This window comes from Lycium barbarum, chromosome 5, assembly GCF_019175385.1.
Source record: "Lycium barbarum isolate Lr01 chromosome 5, ASM1917538v2, whole genome shotgun sequence".
NCBI lineage: Eukaryota > Viridiplantae > Streptophyta > Magnoliopsida > Solanales > Solanaceae > Lycium > Lycium barbarum.
The window spans coordinates 16,311,926-16,336,497 of NC_083341.1; the positions used below are offsets into that span (position 1 = coordinate 16,311,926).

At 37.6% G+C, this 24,572-nt stretch overlaps 3 protein-coding genes across 7 annotated transcripts; 1 reads left to right on the plus strand and 2 right to left on the minus strand.

Annotated features, from left to right (window-relative positions):
- The first annotated feature begins 335 nt into the window (after window positions 1–335).
- Window positions 336–791, plus strand: LOC132639248 (uncharacterized). The gene has a single exon (XM_060355710.1). The coding sequence runs from the start codon at window positions 336–338 to the stop codon at window positions 789–791; it is 456 nt and encodes a 151-aa protein (XP_060211693.1).
- Window positions 792–7,050: 6,259 nt separating this feature from the next.
- Window positions 7,051–16,166, minus strand: LOC132640565 (putative late blight resistance protein homolog R1B-8). 5 transcript variants are annotated; one of them, XR_009582283.1, is made up of 6 exons: window positions 14,803–16,166; window positions 14,506–14,589; window positions 12,983–13,072; window positions 8,896–12,877; window positions 8,291–8,668; window positions 7,051–8,189 (listed from the first exon to the last, which is right to left on the minus strand). XR_009582283.1 is itself a non-coding variant. In XM_060357190.1 (5 exons), exons 1-5 carry the CDS (start codon window positions 14,809–14,811, stop codon window positions 8,658–8,660), a joined length of 4,176 nt encoding a protein of 1,391 aa, XP_060213173.1. In that variant the 5' UTR covers window positions 14,812–16,166; the 3' UTR covers window positions 8,284–8,657. The 5 variants fall into 5 exon arrangements, 1 of the variants encoding a protein (XP_060213173.1); XR_009582285.1 differs by having other exon boundaries at window positions 14,767–16,166; XR_009582284.1 differs by lacking the exon at window positions 7,051–8,189 and having other exon boundaries at window positions 8,284–8,413; window positions 8,521–8,668.
- A 1,432-nt stretch (window positions 16,167–17,598) lies between these two features.
- On the minus strand, window positions 17,599–22,204 carry LOC132642333 (uncharacterized). The gene is made up of 2 exons (XM_060359567.1): window positions 21,769–22,204; window positions 17,599–17,845 (listed from the first exon to the last, which is right to left on the minus strand). The coding sequence occupies exons 1-2, from the start codon at window positions 21,994–21,996 to the stop codon at window positions 17,669–17,671; spliced, it is 405 nt and encodes a 134-aa protein (XP_060215550.1). The 5' UTR covers window positions 21,997–22,204; the 3' UTR covers window positions 17,599–17,668.
- Window positions 22,205–24,572: the final 2,368 nt, after the last annotated feature.

Genomic DNA, 24,572 nt, shown 5'->3' on the forward strand with positions numbered 1-24,572 from the left:
TTTATGGGGACTTTCCCACCATCCTTTGGCAACAATTACATTCTGCTTTCTGTCGATTATTTTTCGAAATGGGTAGAGACAGTCCCTCTTCTAACCAATGATGCAAAGGTGGTGGTGAATTTTGTGCAAAAGAACATATTCGCAAGGTTTGGAACCCCACTGGCGATGATTAGTTCTGCAACAGTTTGTTGAAGAACCTTTTGGCAAAATATGGGGTGAAGCATAATATTTCTACAACTTACCACCCACAAACATGCGGACAGGTAGAGGTCTCAAATAGAGAAGTGAAGCAAATCTTAGAGAAGACTGTGAATGCCTAGAGGAAGGATTGGACAATGAAGTTGGATAACGCCTTGTGGGCGTATCGCATAGCCTACAAAACCCCTATCGAAGCTTCTCCTTACAGGTTAGTTTACGGGAAGGCGTTCCATCTGCCGGTTGAGTTAGAGCATAAAGCATATTGGGCAATCAAAAAGCTTAATCTTGATATGAACCTAGCGGGAGAGAAGAGATTGCTCCAATTGCACGAGCTTGATGAATTCAGATTGAGGGCGTATGAGAACGTAAAGCTATACAATAAGAAGGCGAAGAGATGGCACGATAAGAATATTCAATATTGTGAATTCGCGCCAGGGCAGCAGGTATTACTCTTCAACTGTAGGCTGCGGTTGTTTCCGGGAAAGCTTAAGTCTCAATGGTCTGGACCGTTTGTGGTAACAAGAACCACACCCCATGGTGCTGTGGAAATACAAACAATGGATGGGGTACGCAAGTTCCTGGTAAATGGATAGCGTCTCAAGCGATATTAGGGTGGTGCTTTTGACAAATAGAAGGAGCAAATGCTCTTTGATGATGAATAGAGAAGGATCTACATCGTGCCGCGACGTTAAATCAAGCGCTTCTCGGGAGGCAACCTGAGTTTGTAATGTAACAATTCAAAATAAAAGAAAAAAATACAAAAAGTGTTGTGCCATGACTATAACCAAGGCGCTGGTTGGGAAGCAACCTAACTTTTGTAACATATATGTCACGTTTGTTCATGTTGCAAGGCTAAAGAAGGAACGAGAACTCGAAACGAGTGCAAAACAACAGGAATTGAGCTCCGGGTTTATATTGTACTGGGCCTATGCGTCGCATGACCATCAAACAACAGGTAAGCAGGCCAAAAATTCGGCTAAGTAAAAGATTCAGAGAAGGTTGTTTTGTGCGTTGGGCATGCATCACATGACCAGCGCACGGGTTTTACTCAGAGCTAAAATTTTAGCTAAGTAAAAAGTTCAGAGAGAGGTGTTCTGTGTGCTGGGCATGCGACGCATGACCAACGCATGAGGTTTAATCAGAGCGAAATTTTTTCTAAGTGTCAAGTTCAAAGAGTGGAGTATTGTGCGATGGCTATGCGGCGTATAGCCAACGCACGGGTCGACTCGGTTAAAAAAAATAGATTTAAAATACGGACGACCCCCCAAATTCCCGCCACTTCTCACAAATACTTTCTCTCTCTCTAAACTCATCCCCAACCGAACCTAAGAACTCAAAAACCTTCCCCAAATCCTCTCCATCCCTCAAGAAATTCGTGTGCATTGTCTCATATCTCAACAAAGGTAATTAATCTTCATAAATTTTCCATGAAATCCCATTCCCTTTTCCCCCTTTGTGTTGATTTTGAGTTTGATGAACTAAGGTTTATGGGGTTATGCGAATTTGGGTAGGGATTTGGTGTTGTTATGTTTGAAATGGTTGTTAGAAGCTAGAAGAATGATTCCCAAACAAAAGAGAGGGTCGGTCAATGGTACAAAGATTTCCCGCTAGCTGATTGATACATTCATGAACGGCCTGTCAACAAGATGGCATTGAAGAAGAATTTCAAGGGGATTTACAACCAAATAGTCAAAATGGGCCGGAGTTCGGTATTTGAAAACCCAGGGCCGGTGAATATTGATATAGTTTTGGAGCTTTATGCCAACATCATTTTGGCAAGAACAGAGGGTGGTGAGCCCCATCCTTATATGAAACTGAGAGACGAATGGGTGCCATTGACAGCATCCACTTTGTGTGCACAGTTGGGAGTTCCTGACCATCCCGTGGAGCCATTGCTCAAGTTGATCAAAAGGCCTAACTACAAGGCCGTTCGGAAAACTTTATGTGGGCCTGATTCGAAGTTCAAGTGGGCTAGATATAGAGAGGACCCGAGGAAGCACAAGACGATGCTAATGAGTGATTTCATAAAGGAGGCCCGAGTGTGGCTAAGGCTACTGAACTACCGTATCATGCCACTTGACCACTTCACTATTGTGCTGAAGGACAGAGTGGCTATTGTGTACTTCTTCTTGACGGGGCAACCTGTCAGCATTGGGTATTGGATGCTTCAGGATATGATTCACATCAGGGAGGGCAAATCCCTTAAGATCAGCATTGGAAACACACTTAAAACATACTTGAGGAGATTGGCCCCTCATTTGGAGAGTAAGTATGACAGGATGCTTGAGTGCCCAGACAATGTGATTGACATCTCTAATGTCAAGTCTCCTGATCAGTGCACTAAGCTCAACTTGACCCCAGCCTAAGAAAGATCAGCCCAATCTACTGTGCTATAGCAACTTTACAAGATTGCGATGATAGCTTGTGATCACTTTGAGTTAGATGTCTCGAGTGTGTTCGCAGAATGCACTCACACCACTTACTCAAGAGTTCTCATTGGAGAGGAGGGAAAGCTGCCAGCTGATGAGAATTTGTGCTCCGCAGACCTCATAGTAGCCGAGATGGAGGAAGGTAGTGAAGAAGAGTCCCACGCACGGGATGCTGATGATGATGAGGAAGAAGATGTCGAGCCGTCTGATGGTGAGGCTGAGTATGATGACTAGGCCCTAGTGGGCCTCATGGAGTATTTCTTGCCTTTGTTTTAAATTTTTCCATCTATATGCTTCGAGGGCAAAGCATAATTTAAGTGTGGGGTGGGAAATAAGTCCCTTGTAACAACATTTTTGAGGTTGAGGATGGTGATCAAGTTGTTGTAGGTTTCTTTTTGGTAGTTTTTGAGTCTTAGAGTCGGAAAAAAAAACTCAAAAAGATTTCTAGTTTTCTTGTTTAGGTTTTCTTTGTAGCTTCTTGAGTCCCTCGTTAGTGGCACACACCATCCACCCCCTTGGGTTTTCTTATGGCCTCGGTTCTTTCCTAAGGGGGGGGGGGGGGGGGGGACCTTTGAACAGGATTAGTTTTTTCTTTGTACTTTTGTAAAAAAAAAGTCATAGGAGTCAAGCCTGTTAGACCACTTGAATGCTAGGTGCTCGGGTTAGGTGGAATGTGAAAACCATGAGCTGTTCTTGATGATTTTTAAAAGCATGCATGAAACGAAGTAACCTCTCTCGAAACACTTTTGTAGTGAAGTGCATTGACTCATGTATGACCCACTTGGCATAATGTGTAATAGTTGCTTGATTTGAGGGCTGTACGAATTTGTTTTGTATTGATTGTGTGTTGTGTGTGATGTGAGGAAACTCTTGTATGATCCATGCTGGATATTGATGACTAGAACTTGCCCGGTGTGTTCGTGAAGCGAAATTGAGTGAGAAGTTTAGGAAGATCTAGGCATTTCTTTGTTATCCGAATTTTGAAACATTGCTTGCCTACCCTATATATATATCCCTAGTCAACCCCGTTGAGCCTTTAGCTTTTTCTTTTAACAACAGCTAATTAGGCTACCCCTTTTGTTCTTATTGACCAATAGTTGATCCCTGTTTACTCCTTAGGCACTTTTAATTGCACATTAATGGAATTGGAGTTAGGATGTGAAATTAAGGGAGGGTTTGTTGGATGCAGTTGAAATGAAGGCTATTAGTGTACTTGAGTGTTTTTGAATGCTAGTTAGTGGGAAATATAATCGTAAACTGAAAGGAAAAAAACAGAGAAAAGAACTGAAAAACAGAAAATAGAAACTTTCTAGTTAATAATTTGCTTTCTTAGTATTGTTTCCCACTAGCTTGACGAAAATAGGATGGTGCTTAAAGTTGAGAAAATAAATGGGTGTTGAGGGGATAGAATGGGTAACTTGTGGTTGAAAGTTATGGTTGATAAAGGATGGTGCAAAATGAACTATGTTGTAAGGTATTAAAAGTGCTTAGGGAGGTTAGTCACAAGTTCCAAAATATATCCTACCCGTCCCTTAGCCTACATTACAACCATACAAGTCCTAAGTGATCCTCAATTAATCTCACTCTTATTTGCGGAACGGTTACACTAAGGGAAAGCTTATGGTTCGTCATGTTTGAGCATTGGATGTTCTTTGTCAGAGTGAGCGATATTGTTTGCATCTTATGTCCGTTGAAATAATGTCATTAACTTTGTGTGAAATATGGACAACTCTGTTTTGGGTGAGGACACATAATCAATAGGAGATAGGTGAAGTACTACTACTCGGTAAAGTAGCATACTCGTTGTGTTTTGAGTGGTGTCGGGAGTCATATGCTTGTTTTTTTTAAATGGATCGTTTCTTGAGAGGTCTGGTTGCTAATGTTTTGAAATGTGAGAAAATGGTTGTTTTGAAGCAGTTGGCATGACTTTTGAGAGAATTGGCTCAATGTGTATGTTTTAATGAGATTTCGAAACTTTCATATCCGCCGAATCCTGATGTAGACCTGTTCGAGTGGCATGGCTGTGTAAAGTACTAGGGAATGTTTGATAAGTGGTTGCTTGAGGGCAAGCAAAGTCTAAGTGGGGGGTGTTGATATTTGGCACAAATATCTAGATTTAGTGTCATTTGCACTTTACTTCTTAGCACTTTAATCGCAGTTTTTAATGTAAATTGTTGTATATGAGCTTATGTTGGTATGCTTGTATGAATAGGTACAACATGTCTTTACTTTTCAACAGTCATGTCATATTAGACAGTCAGGTATATTGGGGGCCTTGTCCCAGTAGCAGTTAAGTATTTCAGACTCATATTAGATGTTTCATAGACTAGTCAGTCATGCCATGTTGAGTATTCAATTATGTTCAGCCTTGTGGGCTACACTATCATGTTTTAAGACTATTTCTGCATTTATGTTTTAAAACAGTATTTTCAGTATTATATGATGTCACATGTTTTATCCAGATTATTCATGTTTCTAATTTATTTTCCGCATCAGTACATGTCCCATGTTGATTTAGCAAACTGTGTGGTTTGCTCAGTCACATACAATCATGCACCGAGTGTCGTGTTATGTTCAGGCCTAGGTTCGGGGCGTGACAGAAGGATTGTGATCTCCGTTTGTACGAATAGTGTGATTCAGACTGGGCAGATTGCTCGTTGACCCGATAATCTCTTACCAGGCGATTTATCTTGCTCGGTCATTCACTCGTGTCTTGGAATACGAAGAAGCAACTTATTGTCTCCCGCTCTTCAACGGAGGTAGAATACCGAGAGATGGTAATGACAGTTTGTGAATTGAAATGGTTGAAAGAAACTTTGCGAAGTTTGGGAGTCGAACATAAGAATCCGGTTAATATGTACTGTGACAGTCAATCGGCATTGTATATTGCCCGAAATCGATGTTTCACGAATGGACCAAACATATTGAAGTAGACTATCACTATGTTTGGGATGAGCTCCAGTCCGGTACTATACCCCTCAGCTACGTGCCAACCGGTGAGCAGTTGGCTGATGTATGTACGAAGGCATTGGAAAAGTCACAGTATGAATATTTACTTAACAAATTGGGCATTCGGGACCCTCATGCTCCAACTTAAGGGGAGTATTATGACTGAAATTAGACCGAACCAGTGTGTCCGGTCACGTCGGTGTGAGAAAACCCCATTTGAAGTATAATATTCTAATTATAGTACAAATGTAATTATGGTAATATAAGTTCAGTGAAGCACCTCAGGAGGCTGGCGTGGAAGTGAGGTTTGGTACCCAGGTCATCCATAAGAAAAGTAGTTTCAAGTATCTTGGATCTATTATGCAAGGCAGCGGGGAGATTGACGATGATGTCACACATCGTATTGGGGCAGGGTGGATGAAATGGAGGCTCGCTTCCGGAGTGCTATGTGACAAGAAGGTGCCACCACAACTTAAGGGCAAGTTCTACAAAGTGGTGGTTAGACCGACTATGTTGTATAGGACGGAGTGTTGGCCAGTTAAGATCTCTCACGTTCAAAAGATGAAAGTTGCCGAGATGAGAATGTTGAGATGGATGTGTGGGCACACCAGGAGTGATAGGATTAGGAATGAGGCTATTCGGGACAAGGTGGAGTGGCCTCGATGGAAGATAAGATGCGGGAAGCGAGGCTGAGATGGTTTGGGCATGTGAAGAGGAGAGACACAAATGCTCCAGTGCGGAGGTGTGAGAGGCTGGCCATGGATGGTTTCAAAAGAGGTAGGGGTAGGCCGAAGAAGTATTGGGGAGAGGTGATTAGACAGAACATGGCGCAGTTACAGCTTACCGAGGACATGACCTTAGATAAGAGGGTTTGGAGGACCCAGATTAGGGTAGCAGACTAGTAGATAGGCTTGTTATCCTTCCTTATTAGTAGTCGCATTATCGCAGTATAATTTCTTGTGCTCTGATTTTTGCTATTATCTGTTATCTGTGTCACTTTGATTTCTGCTATTTCCTGTAATATGATTATCCTATTTTATCTGTGTAGCTTTCGTTATTTGCATTTCCACATCGCTTTGAATTTCTTAGCCTTATCTGACCTCTTTTTATACTTTTTATTGAGCCGAGGGTCTTTCGAAAACAGCCGTCCTACCTTGATAGGAGTAAGGTCTGTGTACTCTCTACCCTCCCCAGACCCCACGTTGTGGGATTTCACTGGGTTGTTGTTGTTGTAGGATTTGTAGTCCTATTAGAAAAGGGATAACTTATTAGAATATGATTTAAGAAGGAGACTAACTTGCATACAGTGGCGGAGCCAGGATTTCAACTAAGGGGGTTCAAAAATATAAAAGAGTAAGAAATGAGGAAGCCAAAGGGATTCAACATCTACTATTTGTACATAAAAAATGATTTTAACCTTGTGTATACATGGTAATTTTTCGCCGAAGGGGGTTCGGGTGAACACCCTGGCCAACACTTGGCTCCGCCCCTGCTTGCATATAAGGAGGTCATTATATGAATACAAGGGTAGAGAAAAATTCTTCCAAAACATTCTTGTTTCTTTACTGCTTTCACGCCACTTTGATTTTAGCAATACCAAACTCAATAGGGGAGATTTTTTTAGCAGAAGCTCAAATCTGAAGATATTCCTTTCAACATCTGTATACCAAGTCATACCATGCTTAACTTTCCCACAAAAAAGAAAAGAAAAAAAAAAACAATAAGAATAACAAAGTAAAAGTGCAAGAGGGGGGTGAAAACTTTTTCATAGTTTAGTCGACTGCTAGTAAGTTGTAGTTGACTTAAAATTTACTTATGAAGAACAGTAAAAGGATTGCAGAATTTAAATTGCAGAACAGTAAAGTGACACGGGATGTTTTTGATCTTAGTCCAGCCCCTTGGTTGCAAGGTGTTCTCTGTAAGCTCTTAAAGTTGTCTTGTACAGTGATGGTGTGTTCCCTACATGTCAAAATCAGTTCTTTTTTTCTTTCTAGCAACACTCCATACAATCCCTCACCAAACAACTTTTTGTCTCTTCACTCTTTTGTTTACACAATACATCACTATTGAAATACAATGTTTGTTAAGAGTAGAATAAAGAAGTTGAGATTGGTATAAGACGAAAGTATTTTTTTTTTTTCTCGTCTTTCACTTGATAGCTTTATCGTCTTCGTGTGAGGCTTGGAGGCTGGAACGATCCTTGATTGAAGCTTTGATTGGATCTTGTACAGAGAAATCAACCCAAGGGATTTGATCCTTGGAAAGATATGAATATACTTTCCAAAAATAAAGTACGAGCTTACTTTACTCGTTTTCCAATATTTAATTCTTGCAGCTTCTTCCTTAGCTTTTTTCTTTGATCTGACCTTGATTGATCTTCTCTCCTTTTCCTGATTTGTGGTTGATGCAAAAATCAGAACTTCTACCTTGATTTGCTGCGGCTGTTTTGCTCAGAAATACGTCTTCCTTGATTCTGGGAATGACATATATTCTTCCCTTAGCAGGTGTACTGGAATCATTTTTCTGCTACATCTTGATTAGGTCACACTTCGAAGTCAACTAAGTTCTTCATCTTTTGAGTAGTGACACTTTGCCCGTTTTTTCTTTTTGTACCTGCACATAATAAGTCATCATTAAAATCCGTGCGCTAACAGAAAGGATGTCAAAAAATGGAGAATGCTTATTGCAATTTTGGCTAACATACGTATTTTTACCAGATTTTCCTTGACCATTCTAAGAAGTCCCTGAGAGGAAAGTGATATAGCTGCTTAGAGAGTTTCTCATTCCTATTCCGTTCATATTCTTTGAAAGTAGATGGGAAAAGCTATGGAGATTTTCTGTATTATGAGAAAGAGTCATTACTAGAAGAATCAGTCAGATTAACAACAAATTTGATTATTAAGCGATGCTTGTATTTTAGGATAGTTCTGCTGTCTATAGGCACCTTTAATCGCCAAAAAAAGAAGAAGAAATTGAAAAGAAGTCAAACTGGAAAACAGTGCTTAACCACAACGGATAAACCACACATCAGGAATACATCCATCATTTGAAGCTTCTACAGGTTGATGTGCTGGCAAACATTTATATGCACTCTGCAAACAAGATTATACTGGTTAAAGTAATTGGACAGAAATATTGAAAAGCAACTTAATGTGCAAAAGAAGTTAATAAATACTCTTTCATTAGCCTTTTTGGCTACGGTTGTACAAACTTCTGGATTTTTTGATAAAATTTATAAAATTAGCCCTAGGCCAAAAGCCTAGTGGACTTGAATTTAAAAAAAAAAAAAAAAAGTTAATAAATACTCACAGAGGTTTACCTGGAGATAAGGACTTCCACTTCACCTCAAGCTTGTCTTCTCCCGTCATTTCTGCAACATATTCCTTTATATTCAGGGCTGAATCTCTTAGTCGAAGGTCCCTCCACACATTGATAGACTTCAATGAAGCAATATCCCCAAAACTGTCCGGAATCTCCTTAAGCTTAAAACATGCATATATTTCTAATTCCTCGAGCACGGGAAAGGATTCCTCTGCATCAACCTTCCATTCAGAGAAAGACACCATATACAACATCAGAAATTTGAGACTCTCGAAGGTGACTTCTTCCAAGTTCCATTCTCCCCCCTGGATGGTTGTGCATTCTAGACTCAGGTGTTGAAGGTTGGGTAGTCTTCCAATTCTTGACATTGAATCGGATGTCAAATGAAGCTCTAACACCTCCAGTTTATTTAAGCTCGAAGGCAAGTGACAATCCCATGGTTTATCAAACCAAGTACCACCAGAACTTATGGAAAGTTCTTCAAGTGCATTAAAGACATCAAATCTGGGAAAACAAAAATCCACTGGGTTTCCAACGCTGAGTCCAAGGGTTCGAAGATTGGGAAACCTTTTGAAGATGTCCTCTGTATTTCTTGGAAAGAAAAAGAAGAGACCATCTAATATTCTCAAATTCTCCAACTTTGAATCCATTGGTTCATCCAAGAGAGAACAATAATTGATTTTCACACATCGTAGCTTTGCAAGACTCCAAATACCAGGTGACAGTTCCATGGTTTCTTTCTGGTTATTCACCACCAAAGTTTCTAGATTCCTGAGGTTCGAAAATGACAGAGGGAGAGCTTTTACCTTCGTCTGAATTTTTAAGCACTTCAAATGAACAAGCATGCCTATTTCATTCAGCAAAGAATCTGTCAATCTTATTTCCCGCAGCTCCAACCTTTTAATAAGCCTCAAGTTTCGTAGGTAAATGTTGTAGGGAAGATGATACCCATGCCAATATTTACTACGAGTCATGTCTACCTTCAAAGAGAGGAGGTGCTTAGCATAATTTCTCTTTTCTAGATTGAGCTGGACAGACTTTTGATTGTAGTGAATCATTCCACGCGGCATCAGTTCCGAAGAAGAAGACGGACCACTTGGACTTATGAAGTCAAACAATTTTTCTTTTCTAGCTTTTACCAAACAAAAATCATGCACAAGATCATGGATTCTGCACCTCGGGCTCCCACCTGTCTCACTAAAAACTACTACCAAGCTACTGGAAATTAACTCATCCAAATAAGACTCCATTACTTCTTCCACACTCTTCATCTCAGTCTGTTCCATGAGTCCTTCAGCACTCAATAAATCTTTCAAATCAGAGGTAAAAATATATTCGTCCTTTGGATAACTTGCGAGGTAAAGTAAACATGGCCTAAGGTGATACGATAAATGGTCATAACTTAATTGTATAACCTTCATCACTTCCACTTCATCCTTGAAAATAAAGGAACTCAAATTTTTTAAAACTTCAAGCCACAAAGCCTTTTTCTTTTCCTTCCTTGCAATGACTCCACAAATCAGATCAAGTGCCAAAGGAAGCCCTTTACATTTTTGGGCTATTCTTTCTCCAACGCCCCTTAGTTCGCGAGGGCAATTTTCTTCTCCGAATACCCTCTTCTCGAATAACTCCCAACTTTCCTCTGGCCTTAGCAATCGAAGGTTAAGAGGATCGCTGTGGCGTTTTCCATGCACAGCCACTTCCTTTTTTCGACTTGTTAAGATGACTCTACTTCTTGTCGGATATTCAGGAAAAGACATACTTAGCTCATCCCATATTGCAGTATCCCACATGTCATCCAAGACAATAAGGTACCTCTTTCCAAACAATTGTCTTCGTAACTTATCAGCAACATCTTCATCTATGTCATCCTTCTCACTGAATCTTTTTACTATCATTTGTCTTCGTAACGTATCAGCAACATCTTCGTCTATGTCATCCTTCTCACTGAATGTTTTTACAATCATTTGTCTTTGTAACTTATCAGCAACATCTTCATCTATGTCATCCTTCTCACTGAATCTTTCTTTCAAACCAATAACTTGATTGTAAATTTTCTGCAATAACCTTTTCACATTACGTTCTTGGTCGACTGTGCACCAAACACGAATGTCAAAATGATCAACAACAGACTTGTCATTATATACTTTGTAAGCCAACGTAGTTTTTCCAACCCCTGGCATACCAAATATGGAAATGACATCTAACTCAGTTGGTCTGAGGGTGAGCTTCCTAATTATCCACTTTGTCTCCTCCTCAAAACCTACAATTATTTGAGCAGTTGTTGGTGACTTTCTAATTTCAACTGGCTTGTTGGGAGAGCTTACGACGAGGCCACTATTCGTGGAGATCTTCTGTTGTACCTCTTCTTTGATAAGCTTAATCTTTCCGATGGTATAGGGAAGTAAGAAGATAAGGTGCAAGACACCATGATCTCTGACAAGAATTGAGTTAATGGCATGTTCTGCCTCATATGCCACATCTAGAACACGAGTCCAGAGATCTCTATTCAATTCTTGGTCAACACTCCCGACGAGGGAGCTTATGAATTCTAGGTCGTCTTTTACCAACCCAATTTCTTCCTTTATTAAAGCTACTGAATAAGCATTGGATCTGAACAAATCATTTAAGTTTCCGAGTAGAAGAGTCATGAAGAGTGGTCCGTCACTCATGGGGAAACAGAGCTGAGATGAGTGTGCAGGGGCTTTTAAGAAAACATGCTTGAGATCTTTCTTCAGGAGTTCGATATTTTTCAGCAAGTCTAGACTTGCACGGCTTGCTTCATTCATATTCTCTTCATTCCTTGAGTTCTCTTCTATGTTGCCAACAAGAATGGATGCCTCTCTGGTATGTGCTCCAATACGTGTCAAGAGAACAAACAATTTGTCATGATTAATAAAGTCCTTGGGAATATCAGCAAGAATAATCAATAGAAACTCTATCATGACATGAATGTTCTGAGCTGAAGTGCTAGCATTAAGACCAGTTACCAAGTGCTCTTGTAGATGGATTAGATGTTCTCTAAGAATGTCTGGACAGGCTTCTTGGAGCTGCGTAATGAAGCGTCCAACTTCTGCTGACTTTGAAGCTTTCAAATTTGTTGAACATATGTGCATAACCTCCAGTTCAACCGGAATAATCTTCACAAGTAGATCAGCTAGCATAGAAGTGGCTTGAGGGACTTCAAGTTTTCTATCAACTTCATCTGCTTCATCAGGTTCGTCTATTTCACCAATTCCACATGTTTCATCAAGTTCATCTGTTTCATCAAGTTCATCTGCTTCACTAAGCTCAAGTGTTTCATCAAGTTCATCTAGTTCATTTGTTACATCAAGTTCATCTGTTTCATCAAGTTCATCTGCTTCACTAAGCTCAAGTGTTTCATCAAGTTCATCTGTTTCATTTATTTTATCCAGATACAACATAAGGACAATACAGAAGTGTCCTACTCTCTCAGCCATAAGTTGAAACTGAGGTAAGACATATTCAACTGTCTCATGCTCAATGCAGCCATTTACTTTCAGCTCATGGAAATCTCTTAAATGGCAGCATACATTCTGAAGAAGCTCATATTGAGTCATTGATAGGAAAAGATGCTTGGGCAGATAATTAAGAACCACGAGGAGGGCGTCCAAAAGTTCAACCAACTGATCCTCACACATGGTTTTACTTGATTCAGAATGATGATCTAAGCTGATATTTTCCTTTAACTTAGGCATCATGTCATCTTGTCCACTCTGATGAAAAATTGACTGAACCAGATCATAAGCAGTCATCAGATCATGAGCCTCATGTGATACACAAGACATTTCGGCATCAGGCTTATCAGAAATGAAATACAAAATCCGTAAATTTGACAACAGAAACGTCAGCTTCTCAATTTTGCCCATGTCAAGAGCAATTTGATCTCTTCCATTCTTTAACCTCTCTATCAAATCCAGGAGATAGTCAATGTCCTTGCGAAGTACAGCAGATGACACCTGCCGAAAGAAAAAATGTTGTATCAAATTTTCAACAACAACAACATACGCAGTGAAATACCACAAAGTGGGGTCTGGGGAGGGTAGAATGTGTGCAGGCCTTACCTCTACCTTGGGAAGGTAGAGAGATTGTTTCTGGTAGACCCTCGGCATAAGAACAAGCAATTCCAAGCAGGATGAAAAAGAAATAATGATCTAACCATGGAAACAAAGTAATACAATAGTCAAAGGACAAGAAATAACAAATAGTAACGGAAATCGACGGGTAAGAAACTACAAGAGTAATATCAAAATTCTAACTTAACAGGCAACTAACGTAAGTGTAGAGGGCTTGAAAGCATCTACAGCGGGAACAGATTTGGTTCAGTTCTAGAGGTTTTACATAAGCAGTATACCATTCTGAGCAACTTCAGTAAATTTTATCTTCAGTTTTTACTTATATAATGGTAATTACACTCAACTTCCAGTCTTATACACTGGTCTTTCAATCTGATTATCGACATTAATTTACATGAAAATTCAGCTTTATGAGGTTATTTGTAGCAAGCTATGGAGCCACAAAATCAAAATTGATTAGTTTGTGAAACACGTCCGCGTGCAATGATCAGGATAAATATTATTATACTCACTATTTAGTAGTAATAAATTAATGCAAGAAAAGGGTAAATATCCTATTTATAGGAGCAGAAATTATGGACAAGTACAAATGTCCATGGCATAATTAGTGGGCTGTATTCTATAATTCTTATTTACAACGAAAATTAGATAATAATGTGGAAGCTTGTTTCTGAATGAAGACAATAAAGTATATGTACATGTATAAATGCAAAAGATGTGTCGTTTGTATTGTGCCAGTTGACCAGGAAAATTGTTCATGAAATTAAAGTTTTTTAAGATGCCCATTGGGTGTCTCCAATAGAATTGAGCATTATGGAATTTGAGTTTGATCTCAGTAGAATACAACTTCCTGTCGTTAACCTTCATCCATATCATTCAAGTAAACAACCAGGTAAAACATTTACACCCAACAGTCGTCAAGTTTATTATATTTTCTATTAAATAACCAAATGTATATACAAATTCTGACAGAATATTACTTAATATACTGTTGGAAGAAAAAATTTACGGACTGCAATTATAGAATTGCACAACATCAACAGAACCAAATTCCGCTAGTTGACATATAATACAACAACTACGCCTAAGTCCTAAACAAGTTGAGGTCACCTATATGAATCCTCACTAGTATACATATCATGAGTAAATTAATTCTAGCCAAATATGTTTTCTTAACAGGTATATAATTGGTCTATGTGAACTAATTATTTTGTAAGCTGGCCTAATTATTTAGCTCCTCAATGTTGGATAAAGAGTTGAATTTTTTCTCTGCATCTGTTATGTACATGAAGTCCCCGTACACCAAAAGTGCAGCTTCTCCTACTCGAAGGTCCAACCTTAGGTGGTTGAGTTATTCATGTGCATGCTTGTAAATATTCTTATTTCTGGAAATATCAGAAAGGAACTTCTAAAGTATAAATCTCACCTCTCCCTAAATTTTCAAAATCATCAATAATGAATGAAGTAAGCTGAATCATGTTGATATGAAAGGAGTGGACTTTAACACATACCGGAACAGATCCTGTCAGTTCCCAAAGCTGGCACATAATTGTGATTCTGCCCTTCAGATATGGAATTTCTCCAAGTATAAATGACTACGGTCAAACAAAATTGAGAACTGATCAGCGCCAAGATTCACAAAATCAAAATGGATCTAACAGAGAAAAACATCAATTTATTCTTTTTTCTTAGATGAAGTAATAAAGTATTATGATGGGAGCATCCAGATGATGCAAAAGCAGTAGGAAAAATGGGAAAATGGAAATTCCTACTCAATTTAAGGAGCTGAGACCAAAATAAGATTGTACTTGCAGCATTCACAAGATCATGTTGTCTGTCACTCTTTTTGCCATCCTTAGAGAGTGCTTGAATACTTCCATAACTTTGAATGAGTGGTAAATTTTCAAGACCTGCAGCAATTACAGGACATATTGCCGCCGAAGGTGTTTTGTAGTAGTGTGTGTATACTGCAAAAGATTTTCCGATAACAACTTTATTATCTTGTTGTTGTATGTAGATGATATGTTGGTTGCAGGACAAGACAAAGAGTTGATTGACAAGTTGAACAGAGATTTGTCCAAATCCATTGACATGAACGACTTGGGACCAGCACAACAAATTTTGGGGATATAGATTGTTCGAGAACGAACAAGAAAAAGTTGGCTATCTCAGGAGAAGTATATTGAACGTGTACTAAAACGCTTCTAGATGAAAATTGATAAACCCGTTAGCACGTCTCTTGCTAGTCATCTGAAATTGAGCAAACAGATGTGTCCTCCAACAAAGGAGGAGAAAGAGAGCATGAACAAAGTTCCTTAGTCTTCGGCAGTCGGGGGTTTGATGCACCAGACCTGGTATTGCATATGCAATTGGTGTTGTAAGCAGGTTTCTCGAAAATCCTAGAAAGAACATTGGAAAGCAGTCAAGTGGATACTTAGGTACCTAAGAGGTACTGCAGGAGACTGTTTGTGTCTTAGAAGATCCGATCCAATCTCGAAAGGCTATACATATGCTGATATGATAGGTGACCTTGATAACAGAAAATCCAGTACGGAATATTTGTTTACCTTTTCAAGGGGAGCTATATCATGATAGTCGAGGTTGCAGAAGTGTGTTGCACTCTCTAAAACTGAAGGGGATTATATTGCTGCAACTAAAGCTAGCAAGGAAATGATATGGTTGTAGCGGTTCCTTCAAGAGCTTGGCTTGCATGAGAAGAAAATGTGTATGTTGTACCGGTCAAAGTGCAACATACCTGAGCAAGAACTCCATATACCATGCAAAGTCCAAACATATTGACGTAAGATATCACTGGATTAAAAAATTGTAGAGAATGAATCTCTACAAGTTTTGAAGATTTCTACAATTGAGAATCCTGCAGATATGCCAACCAAGATGGTAGCAAGGGACAAGTTTGAATTGTGCAAAGAACATGTCGGCGTGCACTCAAGCTAGAAGTTGGTATTACCTCCTTCAGGTGAATGGGTATGGAGGGGGTATTTGTGAGGTCCATCCCCATTAAATGAAGAAAAAAGAATTTTGGCCAGAAACATTTTGATTCGTGGAACCAGATTTGCAACAATGCAAATCGGCAAGTTGCACACAATTTGCAACAAATCCAATCCTTCTGATTGGTTGCAACAAATATTGGCTACTTCTCCTATAAATAGAAGCCATCGGCTTCTCATTTCATCATCACCCAGAGAAAGAAGCAATGAAGGCTTCAAGTAATTATTTCACAGATAGAGAAATAGTCCGTGAGGTAAAATGGAGAGTGTGAACATGTAATAATGAGGTGGGAATATCAAAAGAAGGTTACTTCTTTTGAGCATGCAGAGATTCATGGTGTATTTAAAAGGCTTACTATTTGTGCATGTTCTAATCAAAAGAAAAAAAGTAATTTATTTTTATTATATATGGATAATTTGGTAAATTTTACATTGAATTATTAGTTTCTTAATATGCGTGTTTCTGACTAAGATGACACTTATTATGTGACGGAAAGAGTAGTAAATAAGATAGAATTATACAAAATAAGATAAATCAATGCTGAAATTAACCTCGATAGAAGAATCTTAAAAAGTAAAGATGGTTCTTTTGAGACCACTGTAAATACAAAAGATAGCTTAAGATCCCAGCGATTTCACTTTTTTTTTACTTTTCACTCGGTGTCTGGTATCCACATCGAAGTCATACCATATTCGATCCAGATTCGCGCCGCGTAGGCAGGATCATCTCAACATCATTGGGGGCCTAAAGCTAAATTTTAGAGAGAGGCCCTATTATTTTTTAAAGGAAAGATCGTCATATATATTTTATTTAAAAATTACTTTTTTAGCTTTTTTAGATGCGAAGTCATTAATTACTGATTTCTAATCGATTTGTTCTAACTATTCATTTTCAATTATCCATACAATCTATCTTGAGACATTGTTGATTTTAGATAAGATTTTATCAATTTTAATTTTGAAAATCTTCTTTCGGCTGAGGCAATAGTTGTATATATATAAAATAGATCTTTAAGGAGAAAATGGGGCCCCAACAAGCGATTACCTTATTGGTCTTATAGGCGAGCGATCCCTGCGCGTAGGGCCTCATTCGGAGAGAAGCGCTCCCTATTAAATTGTTTTTTAATATCCAGGATTCGAACCCGAAACCTCTAATTAAGGGAGAAACAGCCTATCCGCTGCACCACATCCTTTGGTGGTCCAGCTATTTTACTTTCTCACACGCAACAACAATAAGGAAAGAATTATAGCCATATTTCCATTTTTCTATCAATCCATGCAAAAAGATAAAGCACTAGAAGATACGGAAATCTAATTGATATTACCAAAACATTAAAATTGATTCTCTCCAACCAACGATCTGACTACTCTTTAATTCATAAAACCTCAGTTTTTTTAAATCGCTTTGGATATTAGATATTGGCAGACAAAAAAGGGAAAAACATCCGATGTAGTACGAGTTAATTCCCTTAACTAGAAAATCATATAAAATATCAGTGTGTAACAACAAATATCTAACTTAATTTTGATTATCCATCTTAGAAGGTTCTAACAGTATCTAATATTTGAATGAACATACATTCAAGGTTACTACATTCAAATGAAATGATCATTTTTAATATAAATTTTATAAAATCGATAGGGGATATACATGCAACGCATGTATTTAGAAACTAGTGTATATAAATGTTATAGTATGGCATACCAATGAGTTGTCTGCTTTCCCTTTCTTTCCTTTTTTCCCTTCATTGTCTTCCCCTCTTTTGACATATACATGTGGTAACGTTTCCCTTCCATGTATTATTGCTTGCAAGTTCTCGAGATCAGGTATGTATATAAAAACCTAAATCGGGAAAAAGAAGTAGAAAAAATAATTAATAAAAGAAACTGAAACAAAAAGAAGTGGATAAATTGACCACAGTACTCACACCTAAGATAATATCTAGGAGTACGTATTGTGACCATAGTGGATGGGCCACAAATTAAATTAGATCATACAAATAGGCAATAGCAATATTTTGATGAATAGTAAAGAGCATCATGGTGCACTAAGTTGCCCCTGTGTGCGGATCCCGGGAAGAGCCGGACCACGAGAGTCTATTGTACGCAGTCTTACCTTGCATTTCTACATTAAATTTTAGGTGCAATTAGTCTCTAACACCAAAAATGTCAATCTTAACCACATATACAACAACATACCCAATGTAGTCCCATATAACGAGGTCTGGGGAGGGTATGATGTACGCAGACCTTAACATATATATTTTATTTTTAAATGAGTTTATAAGATAAAGAAGAAAATATAACACTAAAATATTCAGGAAATAAAAACAAAACCATCATATATGTCTTCCCTAGTCCTGCTCATTTACCATGGCTTTTCGAACAGAGCTAGATATGTACTAGGGGTGGGCACAGTTTGGGCCAACCCGAAATCTGAACTTTTTAAATATTTGGTTTGGATATTTAGATTATGGATTGGACTTCGAATTTTATTTTTAAAATTTATGGATTTTGGATTGGATATGGATTTAGTACTATGAATTTTTGGATATCCAAAAATCCGAAATTTTTATACGTTATATCTAGCCCTACCTATATCATATGTGCCCAATGTTAATAAGTGTAGTTTCTAAAGATCCAATATATTAGTATCTAAGGCCCTACCCATTAAAATATTAAGTCCAATATATAATTCTCTACTAAATCAAATATAATATAGGGTTTTCTTACTTCTCAAGTCTCCAAAGTCTCATGTTAGTGTCACCTACGGCAGAGTTCTTTGTTATTTTTCCAGATGACTTCTTATATTTTATTTTGTTCATTTCCACTTTCCAGAATGCTTTTATTTGGTATGGATTTACTATGATGGACATGACTTGAATTTGTTAATCCTAATTTGAACCGGAAGGCTTTTTTACTGAGCAAGTAAGATTTAGATTTATCTCTGTGGAACTAACACATGAATTTTGTTCCTAATAAGTTTGGCTTAAGTCTTAAGAGTCGAATCCGAAATATCCAAACCGAATAATCCGAAACGAACTTAAAATATTCAATCCAACCCGAACTTGTTTGGATTGGATTTGGATTGTAATTTCTTCAATCCGAAAACCGAATATCCAAACCGAAAATTTTATATCCAATCCGATGGTCCGAACGCCCACCCCTAATATGTACTCGTCGAAGAAATTATTATGTTTGACCTACGTAGGTTAATAGGCAGTAAATAGGATTCTACTGCTCGTCCCTTTCACTGCCTATTAACCTACGTACAAAGACAAAAAAAGGTGAAATTGTTTTCTCAAGAACACAAAATCAAGTACTTCCACTCAAATTATTCAAGATAATACCAATAGATTCAAGTACATTTTCTTGATTGAAGTATTTATTTTAAGTTTTGTGAAATTAATTAAGTTTATGACCCTGAAATTATTAATAGGATTTTATGTTAGATTGTTTATGAACCACAATCTAGAATTAAAAAGGCACAATATATAAACAAGTCCTTAAACTTGGACTCCGCTGGCAAGTATGCCCTCCAACTTTGGGTGTGCACAAATAGACACCTCAACTTGTATAAAGTTGAACACGTAAACACAAGTGTTGACGTGACACATAATTTTGGAGGTTCTAGATGATCGTTTTGTAAGTTAAAGTGTTCAATTGACAAAGTGGAGACCAGTTGAGGTGCCTACTTGTGCACACCCACAGTTGGAGGGCATATTTAAAAAGTGAGACCAAATTTAAGGGCCTATTTATGTACTATGCCAATATAAAATAGCCACAAATTTGATTTCCATAGCAAAAAAATTAGGTCTTTTGCCATAATAGAATATGTTGTGGCTACAATATAAGATTGCTACAGCTTAAAATTAAAACCTGTAGCAATCTTTATATTGCAGCCACAATGTATTCTATTGTGGCAAAAGAATTAATTTGTTTGCTATGGTAATTCAATCTTTGTGGCTAATTTTAGTAAATTAACTAGCAGCAGTGGAAGGCGATGACAGTGGCATAGAAAAAAAAGGGGAAGTGGTGGTTTGATGGAGAAGAAGATTAGGTATAGTAATTTTCTTTTATAGAAAAAGAAAATTACATGGCAAAATTCAATTGGTATAATATAAAATAAAAGAAAAATTATATATACACATGGCGTCTATGTGGATAAATAAGGGCTTCTAGTCAGCAATCCGTTAGTGATAAGGGCAAATGTAACAAGTTTCTTAACGGGAGGGGTAAATATGAATTAGAACTCTAACGAAGGGTAAATCTACACTATAAACGATAGTTGGAGGGTAAATTTGACACTTTTCTAAAAAATATACCTTCATATATCTAGAAAAGGCATCTATAAAAGTGGCATAACATTTTTTTCCACCTCTGGTCATAGTTTGTTCGGAATAGGGCCAAATATATCCTTGTACTATCGGAAAAGGGTCAAACATAATCCTCGTTATACTTTGGATCTAAATATACCCCTGTCGTGATACTATTGGTTCAAATATATCCCTCTTCCATTAAAGTAGTCCAAAAAGGACACATTTTATGAGGTGGATGTCACATGGCATGCCACCTCAGCACCCCTAATAACCCATTTTACCCCTCCTTCTATTTGTTCTTCTACCACTAACATTTCGTCCCCCCCCCCCCCCCCCCCCTCCAACCATTTTGGTAGATGGGTATTGTTCTTTTATTATTTACATTTGGCAATTGTGGTGGAGGGGAAAGGAGATGTCAGTGGTGGAAGAACAAATAGAAAAAGGGTAAAATGAGTTAGGGGTGCTGAGGTGGCATGCCACGTGGCATCCACCTCCTCAAATGTGTCCATCTTGGACAATTTTAACTGAGGAGAATTATATTTGAACCAATAGTATAACGACAAGGGTATATTTAGACCCAAAGTATAACGAGGGATATATTTGACCCTTTTTCCGATAGTACAGGAGTATATTTGGCCCTTTTCCATAGCTTATTTCATCTTCTTCATTGTGCACTAAATTCAATAAACCAGATTCTCTAAAAATCGAAGCATGTGGTTTTTAAATTTTTTAGGTTCAGCGCAAATTTCACATATACCAATACTTGAAAAATTAACATTCGAAAAAAAAGATCTTCAGAATGCATTTTCTTAATAGAAAATAAACTAACATTTCCAAGTCTAGTATACCATAAATCAAAAGAATTAATCAAATAAGCAGAAGCATTAGTTTTTTTCATTCTTAACATGAAAAATTATTGTGTACAAATAAATCATGGTTACAATATTCCATAAAAACATTACTTTTTGTTAAAACAATCTTAATAGATTCAAATAAAACCTTCACTCCTACTTTAATTAATAATCTCACAAAGACCAAATTGCCTCGGATATTAGGAATGTGCAACACTTCAGTTAAAGCCAGTTTTTTTCCAGATGTGAGTTTAAGAAGAACTTTTTTTTTTCAAGAACTTTAGTGGTTCTTGAATCACCAAGTTATATAAATTCTTCTCCTCCATTGACTTAGATGTAAGCCACAAATTATTTTTATTTGCACAAATATGCTTAATAGCACCAGAGTCTATCACCCAATCACTCACATTGGCCGCAATGTTCACTTGAAAAATGACCGCAACAATAATATTGTTTGCTTCATCCAAACTAATTTCTGTCTTAGCAGTATTGTCAATTTTCCCAACTCTTTTCTCAAAGGTTTTATTAATGATTTTGGGCTCGCAACCATGTTTCTTTTCATTAAAAAGAGTAGAGATCATAGTATAGCTACATACCTTAGTAGCATAATTCCAAAAGTTGAGTAGTATAGCGAAGACGATTATAGTTGAAAATATAACAAGAGTAGAACCTCCAATGCCAAACGTTTTACCAGCCAATCGAGATTTGTATTCACAGCAACAACAAATCACGTCACTAATCTTGTACCCTTCACGCTTGAATACACCATAAAGTACAATCATCAAGAATGAAAACAAGGCTTTGTTTGGCAATTCGTTCTCCATGACAACAAAATAACAAGAAATATTCTTAAGATTATTATACAAAACACGAAAACAATCGGGAATTTTTGAAACCTTGAGGTGTGTGTGATACTATCCTTAAGGATATTTCACTCCCTAAGATTTAACAAGTTGTTCTAATATAAACTATGAGTAGAAATAACAAAGCTTATATAATATAAACCCAGCAAAAGAAAATGAGAAGAGGAAGAGATTTTGATTCTTGGTATCACTGTCATTGAAGTGAAGAACTTGGGAATTTATAGCCCAAGATATGGACATATCATCTGATGACTTTTGCCAAAGGAATATTGTGGCTATATATAGCGGATTAATCCCTCAAACAGAATTATGCAAGTTAATGACAATAGAGTCAAAAACTTATTCGTCCAAAAAGACGTTAAGGCAGCTGTCAATTTTCCCCTAATGAATGTCTTCAAGGCAATAAAGTAAAAGCAAACATTAGAAAATAAAAGGCTTAATGCATATGTGGCCCCTAAACTTGCCTTTTTTTCTTCATTTTGACAACTCAACTAAGTGTTGTGCCTATTGAATTCCTAAAATCGTCCTCAAGTGTGTCTATCAAACCCCCTAAATCTGATTTTTATTAGAAGCAGAAATTTAATTGGGAAAATGTCGGTGGAATAATAATTTAGACATGTGGTAAGCTATTCTTCAGGTCATGGATGTGTCAGTTTCTGCTGGTTCAACTTTTCCACTGTTAGCTTAATTAATAACTACTCTTTTTTCCCTATCAATTGCTGCTAATATTAGTTAAAAGATGGCAATTCTAAATTAGAATATATATATTAACATATTGCTAAATTGAAGATGGAATACTATATAAGTCGGACTGTGTTTGATAGACGCATTTGAGGACGAGTTCAGGAGTTCAATATAATAAAACGCTTAGTTGAGGTGCCAAAATGAAAAAAAGGGACAAGTTTAGAGGGTCGCATATGCATTAAGCCAAAATAAAACTATTCTTTTTGGGATATTAAACTAATTGTTTTTCCAACACAATTGACCTTTTTTGCTCTAAATCTTTTATGTTGGCTAATTAAATATTTCTTAACAGTTAAAACTATAAAATTAATCAAGTAAAAGTAACAACCACAACTTCGACAAAAAGTTTGAGAAAATCACGTTTAAAGCAAACGTTTGTACAATCTGCATGCTTAGTTGAGCAAATTGGCCAAGATTAGAACCTCTAATTGCTAGTTTGAGAAATTAAAGAGACAGTTTTTTTTTTTTTTTAAATGGGGGAGGAAATTATAAGATGGCAAATTGAACGCGCACGTAGTCAACTAAATAAGCTACTAAAAGATTCCCCAAAAACAATTTTAGGTGAAGAAAGTAATTAAGCTAGCTATGTGTGATTTTTTCGTTGAGAGAAGTTGAAACCTTTACCCTCTGTTTGGATGGTTGTTTCCCGCGGTTCATTAATGTCCAGTATGGTGTTGTATTGTATTGTACTGTATTAATGAACACAATGTTTGGATAGACTGTATCGTTTGTTGTGGTTTAATAACATTTGTATTGTTTGGGTTGACTGTATGATACTGTATAATAACTTGTAAGTTTACTAAAATACCCTTACCTCTTAATTAGAAATTAATTTATATATATTAATAAAACTCGGGTAAAGAATAAAATAGGAACTTTAAAAAATAAGTAAGTAGTGGGTGGGGGTGGTGGAGGAGTGGGTAGTGTAAGGTGGGTGGTTGTGGGATAAGAGTGAGGGTAGTGGGTGGTAGGGTGGGGGTGAGTGGTTGTGGGGGTGGGGTTGGGTGGTAGCGAGAGGTAGTGGGTGGTGGTGGAGGAGGGGTGGGTGGTGTGGGATGAGGGTGGGGGTGAGTTGTTGTGGGGTAGGGTTGGTGGTGGTAAGGGGTAGTGGGTGGTGGGTATGGGTGGCAGAGGAGTGGGGTAGTTGGGGGTGAGGGTGGGTGGTAGAGCAGGGGTGGCGTGGGGGTGAGTGGTAGGGTGGGGCAGTGGTGGGGTGGGGGTGAGTGGTATGGTGGGGGTGGGGTGGATGGTGGGGTGGGGTGGTGGAGGGTGGGGTATAATGGAGAAATGAAATACGTAACCACGGAAAAAACACCAAATCCGTGGTTTCAAAAACTGGGATTGTTCATGGTTATATAACCATGAAATGAACCACGGGTTTACAACACTATACCACATAATTTTAAGAACAATGGAAACAAACATGATTTCATAGAAAACCATATATTAATGAACCACGGTAAACCACCATCCAAACAGGGGGTTATTAGCTAATCCATCACATGACATTTGCTACTGATTCATTTTGTCATGGAGTCTCGGTTGTTTGTGACGGAGCTATAATTGAAGTTATAAATTCAGTAAAATTCATTAACTCTATATTTTTTACAAACAAATTTATTTACTATATATAAATCTGAGAAATTTTTCTAACATATACAGCCCAACACAATAAATTGTATCTACGTAGCTATATTTTCAATTTATATTTGAATAGCCAACCTTTTCTTTTCTCAACAATGTATAAACACTCGGTACACAGTATTATAAACTTACATTATACAATGTACTAA

Bases quoted from the DNA above. Each gene is read 5' to 3' on its own strand.
- LOC132639248 (XM_060355710.1), top strand. From the start codon at position 336: ATGAAGTTGGATAACGCCTTGTGGGCGTATCGCATAGCCTACAAAACC.
- LOC132640565 (XM_060357190.1), bottom strand. The intron at 13,073-14,505 runs GTATGTGTTAAA...TTCCATGGTTAG, and splicing joins AACTGACAGGATCTGTTCCG to ATCATTATTTCTTTTTCATC. The intron at 12,878-12,982 runs GTAAGGCCTGCA...TTCTTTCGGCAG, and splicing joins TCTACCTTCCCAAGGTAGAG to GTGTCATCTGCTGTACTTCG.
- LOC132642333 (XM_060359567.1), bottom strand. From the start codon at position 21,996: ATGGAGAACGAATTGCCAAACAAAGCCTTGTTTTCATTCTTGATGATT. The intron at 17,846-21,768 runs GTATGTAGCTAT...TTCCCGATTTAG, and splicing joins TTTGGAATTATGCTACTAAG to GTTTTTATATACATACCTGA.